Genomic DNA, 16453 nt, shown 5'->3' with positions numbered 1-16453 from the left:
ATGGCAGGGTAAACCTCTTATTACCAAATACTTGCTCTTCTTATTGTCCTGTGACTCATCCTGGCCAATGTCAATATTGGGAACTTGAGCTGCAATGTAGGAGCCGGTGCCCTGTCCCAGCAGGAGGTCCAACCACCTCCAAGGCTGCTGCCTCAGCACAGAAGAGACTGGATGCAAAGAAAGAAGCAAGGAAGGGTCCAATGATGACTTTGGTCTTTACAATTAGATCTCTTTTGTAACATGTTCCATCTAAAGCTGAACTCTCTAGGGGCTCCTGGGTGGCTCAGTCGGTTAAAAGTACGACTTTGGTTCAGGTCATGATCTCACAGTTAGTGGGTTCGAGTCCCGCATCGGGCTGTGTGCTGACGGCTCAGAGCCTGGAGCCTGCTTCAGATTCTGTGTCTCCCTCTCTCTCTGACCCTCCCCTGCTCATGCTCTGTCTGTTTCTCTCTCTCAAAAATAAACATTAAAAAAAAGCTGAACTCTCTAAAAAAGATTGGTAGTGCTCTGAAGGACTAGACTAGAGGTGTAGGGATGAAATAGGGAGTTACGGTAGAGAGAAGGACTTATTTTATTTTTATTTATTTATTTATTTATTAAAAAAATTTTTTTTAATGTTTATTTATTTTTGAGAGAGAGACACACAGTGCAAATGGGAGAGGGGCAGAGAGAGAAGGAGACAGAATCTGAAGCAGGCTCCAGCCTCTGAGCTATCCGCACAAAGCCCAACACTCGGCTGGAAACCAGGAACCACAAGATCATGACCTGAACCAAAGTCGGATGCTTAACTGACTGAGCCACCCAGGTTAAAATTTATTTATTTTGAGAGCTGGGGAAGGAGTGGAGAGAGAATCCAAAGCAAGCTCCACACTGTACTTGCAGAGCCTAATGCGGGGCTTGAATTCACTAACCATGAGATCATGACCTGAGCCAAAGTCAGACACTTAACTGACTGAGCCACCCAGGCATCCTGACGACCTATTTTAAAAGGGTGATTAAGAATTTTGCAAAAGTAGGAGCTCAGAATCTGAGGTTAACTAAGAAACATGCCACCCACCTCACCCACCATCACACACCACCACCTCTTATACCAAATTTATGGAGAGATGCGAAAGGTGCAAGGACTGGAAAGCTTTCACTGTAAGGGGCAGAGGGGGGTTTGAAACCCTTTCATTTTGAACCACAGAACAGGGACCTCAGCTGACTTTGGGATTATTGCATTTAAAAATAATAGCATTAATAACTACTACTCAGAGGGCTTAATAAGCACCAAGCTCTATATTAGACACTTTGTATAATCTCATTTATACCTTAGAACCATGGGGAGTAAATTTTATCAGCCCCCATTTTGCAGATGAGAAAACGGAGGTGCAGTGAGGTTTAATAAACTGCCTGAGTCTTCAAAGCCAAGAAAATGCAGAGCTACCATTAGAACCTATGTCTCTCAGGGGCACTTAGGTGGCTCAGTCGGTTAAGTGTCTTGACTTCGGCTCAGGTCACGATCTCACAGTTCATGAGTTAGAGCCTCATATCGGGCTCTCCGCTGTCATTGTGGAGCCCGCTTTGGATCCTCTGTCTTCTTCTTTCTGCCCCTCCTCCATCTCACACGTGCTCTCTCTCTCTCAAAAATAAACATTAAAAACAAAAAAAAGAACCTGTGTCTCTCAGACTCCAGATGCCATGTATAACCAAGTACTAAAGTATACAGTATCTTTACATTGGCTGATTCTTTCAGTCAGCCAGCCAGTAAATTTACATTAAATCACATCTCTACCATGTACAGGAGTTGGGAATGTAGCAGTGAACAAAATCTCTGCTTCCATGGAGTAAAAGCTCAGAACAAAAGTGAAAGAAGAAACATATCTTCCTGGAAACACATATACCCAGACCATATTCACAGTCTCCCTGCCATCATTGCCAAGGGGGTGGGCAGCTGTCCTTTAGTTACTCCTTCCTCTTTAGTTTGATTTACTGGAATAAAAATATGTGTGTAAAAATGAGGGGAACATGCAAAGTGTTTTCCTCCCTCAAGCTATCTTTCTCCAGAAAGGGTGACTCAGTGCCCTAAATCCTCAGCTTTCAGTGCTTCATGCAAGATTTGAGGCACAGTGGCCCCGCAGGGTCTGCTTCTCTAAAGTTTCACTATTGGCCCAGATCTCATTCACAGAGATGGAAGTTAGCCACGTTTTCTTTTTTCTTCTTCTGCAGCTAGCTCAGCGCTGATCCCTGAGGGGTCCTGGCTGATGCTCCTGTTCACCCTCAGTCTCCATCAGCCCATACCCATCTCCCAACTCCCTTGGAAGAAAAGCCGTTCCTTCATGTCTTCCAACTAACGAGTTTTCCAACTTTTCTGGCAGAATTTTTGTTTGTTGAAGGAGCAAGTCCTGACTTGCAGAGTCTTCTCTCTGCAGGGCTGGGGTAAAACAAACTTGGAAAGATAATGAGAGTTGCTGAAATCACTGAACCACAGCTGACTCTCTGGGGTGCGAGGGAAATCCTTCTTATTCCGAGTGGTCTGTTTTGTTACCTTCCTATCTGTTAAGCTGGCTTCTCTTATTATGACTCAGCTTCCAGATTGTTCAGAGAACAATTCTTTCCTCATTCAAAAGAGCTCAGTACTGCTTTGCCTGGCTGCTATCAGGTGAGAGAGCAGAGTTTTCTCATCTGATGACACAAAAAGACTGCGTAAGAAGATAGTTATCTCTGACTTACCCTCGGAAGAAGAATTTATTTTAAAATAAACCCCTTAGAAAATTTATCCTTATCACTAGTACTGTGTACTGCCTCCACAGCAGAACAAATTAGCACAGATTTTTTTTATTGCCTGGTCCTAATTACTCATCACTTGATGGGTCTCCGTGGGTCTTATGTCCTTAATAAGATTCTGGATGCCTCTGATGAGAGTTACGTTGCTTATATCACCTGTGTTGGTGGTGCCCGGGGACTGTGTGAAGCACTCAGGCTGCTCAGTGTTTCCTGATTACCCTATAGTCACTGCTAAAAGAGCATTAAGCCCCAAAGCAGGAAGAAAAAGGAGTATTTTTTTTGCTGCATCTGAAAATATTTTTTTAAACAGTTTGCTCACGTCTCTCTAGAGCAGGATAGAGAACAGACGTAGGCAGTGGACATGTCTTATCTGGAGGGAAAATGGGGCTTAAGATGATAAATATCGTGGGATATGATAAAATCTGGAGGCCCCTTTCTGGGCCATCAACAAATTTTTAAAAATCTAAATATATGTGATCTTACCAGAGAGATATATGTTCAGTTGAAAACCAAGTTATTTTGAGCTAGGAACTGAGAACTCTTTTTTTTTTTTTTTTTTAAGGATTTTTTATTATGTAATCTCTATACCCAATGTGGGGCCCAAACTCACAGCCCTGAGATCAAGAGTCACATGCTCCCTGACTGAGCCAGCCAGGGACCCCTAGAACTCTTAAATTATAATGATGCAGAATAAATTTTTGCAGATCTGTGGATCTGCAAAGTTTCTCATAGACAGTGATTTGCAGAAGTGACAGGACAGAAGAGAAATTATTTTATGATGTCATATAGGAAATAGACTTTACATAGAGCCAGCATATATAGGTGTTCAATAAATGTTTTATGTATTAAATAAAAACTTATATTGCACTTAGAATGCTTTACAGCTATTTACTTATGTCTATTTCTCTTCTTGCTTTGAAACTGAATGTGCCAATTAGCAGTGAGGATAGGGTAAATTGAGAAATACCAGGTGGCCCTGGGTACCAATGACCCATCTCATCTGTTTGGGTTGATGTATGTGCAGACACGAGTGTCCTCTGTGTCAGGCATAAATATGGCCATGAACTCCTCTGTCTACAATAACCCTGCTGATTCCTTTCTCTGACTTGTGTGCCCTCTTGTCCTCCAGTGACTCTTAGGCTGAACTGGATGAAACCACTTATGTTTGTTGCTGTTTCAACTGTTTTTGTTTTTTGTTTGGTTGTTTGTTTGAATTGTTTATGTTTATTTTTGAGAGAGAAAGACAGAACATGAGTGGGGGAGGGGCAGAGAGAGGGAGCGAGACAGAGAATCCAAAGTAGGGTCCAGGCTCGGAGCTGTCAGCACAGAGCCCAATGCAGTGCTCGAACTCACAGACTGGACTGTGAGATCACTACCTGAGCCGAAGTCAGACACTAAACCGACTGAGCCACCCAGGCTCCCCTGCTTGTTTGTTTGTTTTAAAGTTTATTTATTTTGCGGCGCCTGGGTGGCTCAGTCGGTTAAGCGTCCGACTTCAGCTCAGGTCATGATCTCGCGGCTTGTGAGTTCCGACCCTAGGTCGGCTCTGTGCTGACAGCTCAGAGCCTAGAGCCTGCTTTGGAGTCTGTGTCTTCCTCTCTCTCTGCCCCCCCTCCCCGCCCCCACTTGTGCTCTGTCTCTCTCTCAAAAATAAATTTTAAAAAATGTATAGTTTATTTTGAGGGGGGCATGGGTGGCTCAGTCAGTTGAGTGTCCGACTTCCCCTCAGGTCATAATCTCATGGTGAGTTTGAGCCCTGCATGCTCTGTGCTGACAGCTAGCAGCCTGGAGCCTGCTTCGGATTCTGTGTCTCCCTCTCTCTGTGTCCCTCCCTTGTTTGCACTCTGTCTCTCTCTCTCTCAAAAATAAATAAACATTAAAAAATTAAAAAATATAAAGTTATTTTGAGAGAGACAAAGAGTTGGGGAGGGGCAGAGAGAAAGGGAGAGAGAGAATCCCAAGCAGCCATGGAGCCCGACACCACGCTCAAACTCACAAACCCCAAGATCAGGACCTGAGCTGAAACCAGTCAGGCGCTTAACCAACTGAGCAATCCAGGCGCCCCACAACTGTTTTTGTTTCATTAAAGAAAACGACAATTTCATGTGATTCAACCTAATGTTGTCCACGTTTTAAAGAAGAGTGGTTACCACCCCATGTTTGGCCCTAAAACCTCAAAATAATTGGCCCTAAAACCTCAAAGTAGTCAATAACAGCGTATTAGGATTCAAAATCCAGTTTACCTCCTTTTGAATTTCTTAGTATGCCCCTTTTAACCAAATAGTAAAAGCTTGGGCCCAAGAACTAGCTGCTTGGGTTGGAATATCAGTTCATCCACTTACTGGCCTGTGACTTTGACATATTTTCCTCTCCCTGCATCAGTTTTCTCTTCCATGTAATGGGGTTAACAATAATGCAGTTACTGTCCAATTTGTAGGATTGCCTTGAGGACTGAACGATGAATTCTAGCTACAGTTTAGACAGTGCCTGGCCCTTGGTAAGCACTCTATAAATGTGAGCTATTATCTTCATGTTTCCTTTAATAATTTTTTTCCTGCTTGAGTAAACCAACACACACCTTTGTGTGATAATATAATTCCACAGAACCAAGAAACTCAATAGCAAAGACCTTATTTTATGTCAAGTAGGTAGGAGTTGAACCATAAACCTCAGCGCTGCGAGTTTCTCTCACAATTTCCCTACATCACTGCGGCTGAAACTGCAGTTTCGTGTGAACACTACTAGATTTTTCCCCTTTTTCTTTATTTTTTTCTTAAGCGGGTGGGGGTGGGGGGGGCTGTCATTTCCAGGGAGTACAGCTGCGATTTATCATTCTTGATATTGAGCCAAAAATCCTCCAGATAAGGGGGATGCAGCCTGAGGAGAGGAGGCCCGCGGCAATTCTTGTAAACACTCTCTAAATCAATCCTGGCGGGGGCGCGGGAAATTCCACCTAGTTAGAAGTCTAGGAAGCGTGTCAAGTTCACCCCAGGAGGGCTCCAGGGAGGAAATCCCCATCTCCCCAGTCCCAGAAACCGCTTCAGGTTAAAGTCACTGTCTAAAGAGGGCGCGGGCGTATTCGGGTTCATCTCAGGGCCGCTCTTTTATCTCAAGGAGCAATGCCTGTCTAAGTCCGACCGGGGCCGTCTAGAAGCCATATGCTGCCCCCCTTGAATCACCTGGGTCAGAGCCCCGTGGTCCTGCCGGGTGGCGTGGCCTAGGACCGCGGGCAAGGGGCGTGGCCTAGGCTGGCGCCCCCCGCGGCGCCTTTAAGGGCGGGCCGCGGCCCACGTGCTCTGTGACGTCAGAGCAGGAAGTGTTTGAGGACGTCGCGCTGGGCTGGGAGGTTTAAGATTCCCGCATTTTAATGTCTTTGGGGAGGTGCCATAGCCCCCGGTTTTTTCACCTCAGCCCCGCCTCCCCCGCCCCAGGGAGCGGCTCCCCTGCCCTGCGTCCCTGACGACAGGTGAGTCCCTTGGGCGGCCGCGGGGACCCCCTGGTGCCACCTGCAGACCCTGCGTCTCCTCTGCAACGGCGAGCTGGCACCTCCCTCTTCACTTGAGGCTGCTGAAGAAACTTCTGTCGAGTTTAAAAGTCGGGGTTTTCCGGTCGTAGAAGCCTTTCTCTTGTGCGGGTTGGACTTGGGAGGTCCAGAGCAGCCCTGGGCGGGGTGGGTACAGGTGGCCGCTTCGAGGTGGGTGGCTTTGGGAGAGAGCCGTGATTCATTTGGACTGAGTGAAGACAACACGTGACCATGACCATGGGGAAACTCAGCAACAGATTCTGTCCCAGCCACCCTAAACAGAATGCGCGCGGGGCAGGGCGCCCCTTGCTGGAGTCCAGGCTGGGATGCCCTTTCGAGGTGGGGGTGGGGGTGGGGGGGCGGAGTATTCTCTCTTTCCAGTGACTTTCCTGCCTGCCTCCTTCTACAACAGCCCAGGTGGGGGGAGGGGGAAAGGTGAGAAAAACAAGTTTGCCACCAAAACCCCGAAATAAGCTAGACAACATGGTTTATTTATAAATGAAAACCAGCTCGTTTTTTTCTTCTCTCTTATTGAAGGGCAAGGGTATCTCTTACCTTCTCCCTCTCTTTGAGTTCCATTTTTTCTTAACCTTAATCTTTTATCCCCCACACCAAATTGCTTACAGAGTTAGCACGTCCTCAGTATGAGCTGGTCACCTTCGCTGCCAACCCAGACATGTGGGGCCTGGGAGATGAAAGAACGACTTGGGACAGGGGGATTTGGAAACGTCATTCGATGGCACAATCAGGTAGGGGCTCTGGAGCTGGGAAGAACCAAGGGCGACCAGGGGTAGGAGCTGGGGAAGACAGGCTCCCCTCAAATTGCCTCTCCCCAACACTGCTGGGTGGGAGAATGGGGCTCACCTTTGGTTATAGACTTGTTGAGTGAGAAAGGGGAACTGGGAAGGGGCTTCAGGGCTGCTGAGCTGACTCTAAGTGGTCTCCAAGCTTTACTGGTTATGCCCCCCAAATAAATAGTAAACATTTTAAGTTTTCACCTCCAATTATATATATTTTATTTTATTATTGTTTTTTTTAATATTTGTTTTTGAGAGAGAGAGAGAGAGAGAGAGAGAGAGAGAGAGACAGACAGCACCAGTGGGGGAGGGGCAGAGAGAGAGACACAGAATTCCAAGCAGGCTCTGGGCTCTGAGCTGTCAGCACAGAGCTGGAGGTGAGGCTGGAACCCCTGAAGTGGGATGCTTAACCAACTGAGCCACCCAGGCGCCCCTCAATTATATATATTTTAAATTAGGATCTGTGTTGCCATTATACTGTCATGTGCTGATATGTTGTATACTAATATATTACATGTTCTAAAACATACAAAAATAGAAAAAAATAGAAAAATTTAAAGGATGAGCATAGTGAAATATACTTAAGTGTTTAAAAAATTAAAAAAATTTTTTTAATGTTTTTATTTTATTTTTGAGACAGAGGGAGACAGAGCATGAGTGGGGGAGGGGCAGAGAGAGAGGAAGACACAGAATCTGAAACAGGCTCTGGGCTCTGAGCTGTCAGCACAGAGCCCTACGCGGGGCTCGAACCCACAAACCGTGAGATCATGACCTGAGCCGAAGTCTGACGCTTAACTGACTGAGCCACCCAGGCGCCCCTAAAAAATTAATTTAAAAACATTTTAAATACGTATCAATTATGACATCTTCCCAGTATTTGCAGTACTGCACAGCACACAGTATACAGATCCATATGAAAGATTACCATTAGAGATAGTGGAGGAAAATCCATAATTCAAACAATTTTTATAATTTTGAATTATTTGGACTAATTTCTTAAAAAAATTTTTTTTAAATGTTTTATTTATTTTTGAGACAGAGAGAGACAGAGCATGAGCAGGGGAGGGGCAGAGAGGGAGACACAGAATCCAAAGCAGGCTCCAGGCTCTGAGCTGTCAGCACAGAGCCTGACGCGGGGCTCAAACTCATGAACTGTGAGATCATGACCTGAGCCGAAGTCGGACACCTAACCAACTGAGCCACCCAGGCGCCCCTGGACTAATTTCTTTTTAGCTCTGATTCGATCCTTATTGTTTTTACTCCTTATGTGTCTGAAATTAGTTTCTCATAGAAGTGTTAGTTCTTCCATATTCCTGTTTGTTTATGCTGATGTTACATGTACTAAATAAAGTTCACTACAGGAATTTCTTTAGCCATTTGTCCATTTTATGAGAGTCATTTTATTGAAATTGGATATTATAATCCATAATCGACCTAAGCGGGGCACTTGGAACCTGCAGCATGCCTCCATAGGCCCCTGTCTGTACCATGCGTGATATGTGCGTGACCTGAAAAATTATCTGAGAGTGCTATAAAGTTAATATCAGAAAAGCTTAACAAAAGCTTAACCAAGTAGCTAAAATTAGCTTCCTGACCCCAAAATCAGACCCCTGAAGTCCTTGAAGGAGGGCACCTGCTTTTTGATCAGGGGCTGCGGAGCACTTTTTTGGACCAAAGGAATGGCAAATTGTGCACCACTTCCCAGGAGCCTGCTGTGGCAGCCAGTGCCGGGGGGTGGGGGTGGGGGTCCTCAAGGCTACTGGCCAGCCATGTCAGAGCATCATTCCAGACAGCCACCCTCCTTTATCAGTAGTTGGAAGACATTCTAAACCCTGCCTGAGTCCTATCAGCTCTGAGTGGATGAAATGACCCGTGGAGGAATGTGGGGGGTCGGAGCTGGAGGGCAGAGTACAGTTCTATAGGTGGTAATTTCCACATTCAACTAGGAAACCAGAATTCCAGCAAACCCTCTGGCTGAGGGGGCCTTAGAAACACAACTGGCTTGGGGCGCCTGCATGGCTCAGTCTGGTTAAGCATCCAGCTTCAGCTCAGGTCATGATCTCATGGTTCACAAGTTTGAGCCCTGTGTTGAGCTCTGTGCTGACAGCTCAGAGCCTGGGGCCTGCTTTGGATTCTGTGTCTCCCTCTCCCTCTCTGCCCCTCCCCCGCTTGTACTCTGTCTTTCTCTCTCAAAAATAAATTTAAAAAAAGAATAAAAAAAAAAAGAATCACAACTGGCTCAAATATATTCTGGTCTGAGTATAGCTACGGACTTAACATTACAACAGAAGACTCAGACTGTTCTGTGGCCCATAGATACCTGGGCTGGGCTGCTCTAGACAGGCCAAGGCTTTTGGATTCTTGACTACAGCAAGTATCTTGCAGCAGCTGAACTAGAGATGTTTGGTTTCCCTCGAAAGGAGTTGTGTCCAGATGTGCCATGTGTCTGTCATCTCTAGCTCAAAATGGCCTCCATCTGCTCCATGAGTTTGGAAAGCTATTGTCAGTTGGAATTTGTTCCTGGCTTTATAGATATGGGCCTGAAAATGTGTAAATGTGTGTGTATGTGTATGGATTAGTCTTCTAAAATTACTACTTTCAAGTTCCTTCCCCTGTTCAAAAAATTAATTTGTTTTTCATTTTTACTTAATGTTTAATTGAAGTATAGTTGGCATACATTGTTATAATAGTTTTAGGTGTACAACATAGTGATTTGGTGATTCTGTACATTATACAGTGCTCACCATGATAGATATAGTTACCATCTGTCACCAAACAATGTTATCACAGTATTATTGACTATGTGTGTATATATATACAATGCTGTACTTTTCATCCCCAAGATTTATTGTACAACTGAAAGTTTGTATCTCTTACTCCCCTTCACCTATTTCACCCATCCCCCAACTCCTTCCCCTCTGGCAACCACCAGTTTTCTGTGTTTATGAGTCTGTTTCTCCTTTTTTTGCTTATTCGTTTTGTTTAGATTCCACATGAAGTGAAATCGTATGACCTTTCTTTCTTCTAACTTATTTCACTTAGCGTAATACCCTTTACATCCATCCACGTTGTCATGAATGGCAAGATTTCATTCTTTTTATGGCTGAGTAATATTCTTTATCCATTCCTCTATTGATGGAAACTTGGATTGCTTCACTGTGTTGGCTGTTGTAAATAATTCTGCAGTAAACACAGGGGTGCATTTTTAGTGTTTTCAAATTAGTGTTTTGTTTCCTTTGATTAAACACATAGCAGTAAAATTACCGGATCATAATAGTATTCTATTTTTAAGTTTTTGAGGAACCTTCCTACTGTTTTCCACTGTGGCTGTACCAATTTACATTCCTACCAACAGTGCATGAGGGTTCCCTTTTTCCACATCTTTGTCAGCACCTGTTATTTATTGTCTTTTTGATGGTAGCCATTCTGACAGGTGTAAGATGCTATCTCATTGTGGTTTTGATTTGCATTTCCCTGATGATGAGTGATGTTGAACATCTTCTCATGCTTCTGCGGGTCATCTGTATGTCTTCTTCGGAAAAATGTTTTCACCTATCTTCTGCCCATTTTTTAACGGGATTATTACGCTTTTTGATGTTGAGTTGTGTAAGTTCTTTTTACATTTTGGATATTCGCCCCTTATTGAATATATCATTGGCAAATATCTTCTCCCTAGTTTGCCTTTTCATTTTGTTTATGGTTGTTCTTTTTAAATTTATTTTTATTGTTCTCTGTTTTATAAAAGCCAAAGCCAAACTCCCCAGTCTGCTGTTTGAGGCCTCTTCACAGTCTGGCCTTACCCTGTCTTTGTAGCATCACCTCCTCTTATTGGCTCCCAACAAGATGGTTGGCTGAGCCCTCTCTGGAATAGGCCTCTGTCTCCTGGACAGCTGTACATAATTCTGGCCATTCCTCCAGGATCAGCTCCAGACCACCTCCTCCATAAACTTGCCGCATATTTATTCATGCAGTGGAAATTAGTTCTTCCATTGAATGCCTTCAGCTCCACTTGGCATGCTTCATACACTGCCTCTTCATCTGTGTGTAGGAATGTGTCTTGTCAAGGCTCTAAGTTCCTGGTCAGCCAGGGCCCTGTCTGGCTGTGGCTTTCTTTCAGTTCCCCCATAGCAATTTCTTTACATTATACATGTTTGGGGTGCATAAAATAATTCACTTTCTGTAAAGATCTTTTTGGAAAAGGGAAAGAGCCATTAATCAATAATTATAAATGTAAACTCCCGACTCTCATAGGTGTGACACGGGAGAGGGGCCCAGAGCAGTGATACCTTATACCAGAGGGTGGAATCCGTCAGGAGGTTGGGGTAGGCTTCTTCAAGGAAGTGGCGTTTAAGCAGAGACCTGAGTTATTGGTAGAAGTTAGCTGGGCTGAGAAAGTGGGAGGAGGGACCCAGGCAGAGGGAGCAGCCTATTCAGAACCCCTGTGAAGGGGGCAGATCTAGGCTAGCCGGTGGGACTGAAAGACCAGCATGACCAGAAGGGAGGACAAGGGGAGCCAGGTGCAAGGGAGGCTGGGGTGTAGATGGTGACAGTGAGATGTGCTTTTGTTTTTATCTGAAGGGCACCAGGAAGCTGTTGGAGGGGGCTCCACTCTGACTGGAAGGGGCCCAGGCAGTGGTGTGCTGGGACATCGGCTCTCTGAGAACAACGTCCCAATTCGTAGTGTTTACCAGTTTCCACAGGGTAACTACCCCCGCTGTGACTTGTTTCAAGCCACTGACAACTTAATAAGCAGGTCTCACTGAATTCCTTAATATTTAACAATCCGCCCTCAGAAGAGCTGGTCCTAGGACACTACCGGCACTACCCTGTCACGTGGGGACACCAGTTAGGGGGCTTTTGGAGGAGTCCAGGTGAGAGATTGGACTGGGCTGATGATGGTGGAGATGGAGAGAAGTGGGCAGATCTGAGAGCTGTGTGATGGGTAAAGTCGGCAGGACTTATCGGTGGAATAGCAAGCGAGGGCCGAGAGGGTAGGAGGAGTCCACTCTCACAAATACGTAGTGAGCCTGGCTCCATCCTGGAAGCTCTCCATCATCCTCCTGCGTGGATCCTCGGGTGGCGAAATCCTTAAGGCTGCTGTGGGCGCTCAGGAGACTCTTTAGTTGATGACCATGAATAGTGTGTTCTCTGGTGGCTGCCCCTGTGTTCAGAGCCTCTCGAAGAAAGCCTCTGGGTAGGGTGGTTTTGATATTTAACTCCAGTCTGGTATCGTGATTACACTTTGCAGCCATGTACGTTTCCGCATACTCTGTATACTTTATCTTGTGTATAAAAGAGAGACTTTTTAGTTTATCACAAGAGAAATTGCATAAAAGAGTCTGTTGGTGTCCCTAGTCACATATGTGATGCCTAATACTCAGACCCATCATTTATCGAGAACTTACCCTGTGGCAGCATTGGGCTAAGTATTTTACATGCTTTATCTCCTGTCCACACAATAGCCCTAAAGGTAGAACTGTTGCTTTTTTTTCCTAAAGTTTATTTAAGTAATCTCTACACACAACATGGGGCTTGAATTCATGACCCCGAGATCATGTTCGTGGGGCTCCTGTGACTGAGCCAGCACGTGCCCCAAGAACTGTTGTCTTTATTCCTGTTTATTACTGAGAAAATTGAAGCACAAAGAGGTTAGGTCATTCACCTAAAGAGCCTAAGCTAGTAAGTGAAGGAGCTGAATCTGAACCTACATCTATTCAGTTCCCAGCCTCCTGCCTTCTCCACTGTGGCTTGTGGCTTTGCCATGGTGGGTGATCCAAGCCTAGGGACATTGTCAGTTCTCTACAATCAGTCTAAACCATTTTGAAATACTACAGGAAAAAACCCTCCTTTGGAGGACAACATGAATAAAACTTTCTTGTTTAACAGAGAACTCTAAGATGAATTATTTCTTAGTGAGGCAGGGCAGTATATCAAATATTCCTACCCTTGTTTCCCTGAGTTTTTGGATTTTGTCACCAAGCATGGGCGTTGGCAGTCCTTGCTGTGTCTATACTCCTTGAGCCTCAGTTTGAGGGTCAGCACAAACCATTTATCAGTAGTCTAGAGAGGCTGATATTTTCAATAAGACCTTTGTTAAATACAGAGGAAGAAGAAAAAGAGATGACTGGAATGACCTGAGCCTGTAGCACTTCTGGGACTAAAGGGGAAAAGCCACATGACTCCCAGTCACACATACCTGGGTTCCAGTCCTGGCTCTGTTACTTGCTGGCTTCATGACTTTGGGCCACAACTTCCTCCCATGGATTTTTGAGGATGCTAAGATATTGAGCTCCTTGGCTCTCAGTGTGTCTGGGCACGAAATAGGGCAGCTGCTCTCTGGAAGCATCTGGGAATGTCCCAGGGTGCCTTGTAAATATATTATCTGTGCACATTGCTGGGAAAGAGACTGGGAAGTGCTACCTGGGGTCCCAAAGGATGCCTGTGAAGATGACATGAGGTAATGTATGCACTGGCTGTTATAAAGATATAAAAGGTAAGGTGTTATTACCACGTTTATGAAGTAGTACTGCCTTTTACTTGTCTCCTCACTGGACAAGATTAAACTCACTTCAGCTTATGTGTGTGTTTTTGTTTTTTTTAAGTTTATTTTTGAGAGAGAGACAGAGCGTGGTGGAGGGGCACAGAGAGAGGGGGACAGAGGATTGGAAGTGGGCTCCGCACTGACAGCAGGCAGCCCAACTCAGGGCTCAAACCCACAAACAGCGAGATCATGACCCGAGCCGAAGTTGGATGCTCAACCACCTGAGCCACCCAGGTGCCCCTATGTGTGTGTATTGAAGTCTTAAAGACTTCAGTGAGTTCACTAAGAATTTATGTAGCAGTGACCTAAGCTCCATCAGGGGAAAAAAGAAATGACCTTGTCTTCAGTGTGCTTATGCTCTTATGGAAGAGGTAAAGTGAATACTTAGCTATATACTAAGAGAGTCTAAATATAAGCACCAAGTTGTGTAGAAAAAGTGGCTGCTATTTATTGAGAGTGTCCTGTGCCAGCTGTGCTAGATGCTTTATCCATATTATCTCTTGAATGCTCAGGGAAGAGGGAAGGCTTCTTGAGGAAATGGAACTTGAGCAGAATCTTGAAGGAGATAGACTGGAATAGTCTGAAAAGAAGACAAATCAAATAGGTAGAGTAACATCTACATGGGACCAGAGAAAGGAAATCATGCTACTTAATTGACTTAAGGCTCAGTCTGTATCAGACACTCCATCTTGTTTTGACTGAGGGATAGAGTCCTCTTCTTATGGATAAAGACCTAGAAACTTAACTAATGGACTCAATGTCACACATTTACCAGGTGAAGGTAAATGACTTGTCTCACCCCTCAAGCCCCTGTGGGTGAGTTTGGAGGCCACTATGTCCGTTGGGTGTTTACACCAAAGGGAATGGGTTGAACTCAGAACCTTCTCAGCATAGATGGGTCAGCATGGTTGAGTCAGGGCTGAAGCTGCAGCCAGACCTTTTAACTCTCAGGCCTGGGTTCTGTCCCTAGGATCTCTCTAGGCCTAGCTTTGTACTTTCTTTCTGAAGCATTCATCTTGGAGGGCAGGGCCTGAGAAGGAATGAGTTGGTTATTACTGATTACCCCCTTTTACCACAAAGGCCTGTTGGATGGTTGCCATGGTAACAAGAGGCACCTTTCTGAGCTAAGGGTTAGAATGTACGCTTTGGCTTCCTGTGAGTTCCCCTAGTCATGAGAAGAAGGCTAACTTTGGGAAGCTGGGCCAGCTCCTGTATAGACTGGCCTTCAGCTCACTTGTACTGTCACACCTTTTGGTAGCTCTCAGCCATCTGAGGAAGTGCTTTCCTCCCCTTCACTTCATCCTACACCCCATTCTGCCACGTTTTATGTTTCCATGTGCACAAGATTCACAGACTTGAGGGACCTTCATAATAAACTGCATTCAACATGGGTAACACTGTTGACACCTTTCTCCATTTTCTCAAAATACGAATCAATTTTAAATTTTGCCCTGAGGAATCCATTTACCAGAAGGTGGATGCTGACATGGTTTGGGCCAAGTCTAGTTTTCCACAGGACTGAGCTAAGGCTCTAGAAAGCTCCAACCCAAATAAAGATAGTCATCCACTGCTCTTTGTGTTCCATTGCTAGTGAAGAACAAGCTTCCCAGGGTTTCAAAAATAGTATTTTTAGTCTGTTTCTAAACTGTTGAGTTGAATTTTGCTTTCTAGAACAGGTATGTTCTTAGCAACAGAAAGTCAGTCTGTTTTTTTTGTCTCAAATGAAGTATAACACATAGAAAACTGGAATGTTTTAGAATACTGCTTAGAGAGCCACTGTGTAAGAAAGTTTAAGTGTGTCTGTGTCTGTATGGGACATTCCCAAGCCTAGGAATTTAGGATTTCCCCTGCCACCATAGGACTAAACTGAGCTGTCCACAAATAGAAACTGCATTCTGCTCTCTATGCCCAATTATTCCACAATGTGTTCAGTATTCATATTGCTAAGTTCACTGTCTAGTTTGAATTAGGATGTTGAGGCCAATGTCAAATCAAATCTTCAATCTTTAATATCAGTCTTCAATATCAAAATCTATTTCTGGACTCTGGGTCAGGCCAGGTGACAGTTGTGTGTTAGTTCCAATGTTTGTGTTGAACAGAAGACTGCAGTTATGTACAATTATCCAATGTATAGATAGGTTACCTGAAATGCTTTCTAAATCACTTAATAAATCTGCCTTTGGGGTTTGATGTATTTATCAGTTTTATGAAGGAAGCATACTGTTTGTGGTAGGCAGAATAACTCCTCCTGAAGATGTCTGTATCCTAATCCCCTGGACCTGTGAATATGGTAAGTTACCATGGCAAAGGGGAATTAAGGTTGTTGATGGGCTGACGTGATATGGGAAAATTATCCTGGATTATCTAGGTCATCCCAGTGTAATCACAGGGGGCTTAAAAGTGGAGGAGAGAGGCAGGAGAGTCGGTGGCAAAGTGATGCAATGTGACAGAGTCAACTGGTCCTTGCTGGCTTTGAGGATGGAGGGAGGGGCCAGGAGCCAAGGAATGCAGGCAACTTCTAGAAGCTAGAAAGGTCAAGGAAATTTATTCTCCCCTAAAGCTTCCAGAAAAGAGCACAACCCTGATGACGTCTTGATTTCAGCCCAGTGAGATGTGTGCCAGACTTGTGACCTCCAGAAGTGTAAGGAAATAAATCTATGTTGTTTTAAGCTGCTAAGTCCATGGCATTTTGTTGATAGTAGCAGTAAAAAAACTAAGTTCGTGGCAATTTGTTAATAGTAGCGCCTGGGTGGCTCAGTCAGTTAAGTGTCCAACTTCGGCTCAGGTCATGATCTCACAGTTTGTGAGTTTGAGCCCTGCATCGGG

General features: G+C 44.7%; 1 protein-coding gene across 8 annotated transcripts in view; it reads left to right on the top strand.

Annotated features, from left to right (window-relative positions):
- Positions 1–6071: 6071 nt before the first annotated feature.
- The window catches only part of IKBKB (inhibitor of nuclear factor kappa B kinase subunit beta), a 74287-nt gene continuing 63905 nt past the window's right edge, over positions 6072–16453 (top strand). For 3 of the 8 annotated variants that reach the window (XM_042983374.1, XM_042983373.1, XM_042983375.1), the window contains exons 1-2: positions 6072–6232; positions 6916–7038. In XM_042983374.1, coding sequence (XP_042839308.1) covers positions 6934–7038 — 105 coding nt within the window. In that variant the 5' untranslated portion in view covers positions 6072–6232; positions 6916–6933. Of the gene's footprint in view, positions 6233–6915; positions 7039–11664; positions 11788–16453 lie in introns of those variants that run through there. The other 5 variants (XM_042983371.1, XM_042983370.1, XM_042983369.1 and 2 more) reach the window with 3 other exon arrangements.

This window comes from Panthera tigris, chromosome B1 (genome assembly GCF_018350195.1).
Source record: "Panthera tigris isolate Pti1 chromosome B1, P.tigris_Pti1_mat1.1, whole genome shotgun sequence".
In the NCBI taxonomy this organism is placed as follows: domain Eukaryota; kingdom Metazoa; phylum Chordata; class Mammalia; order Carnivora; family Felidae; genus Panthera; species Panthera tigris.
This window is presented reverse-complemented; position numbering and strand designations above follow the sequence as displayed.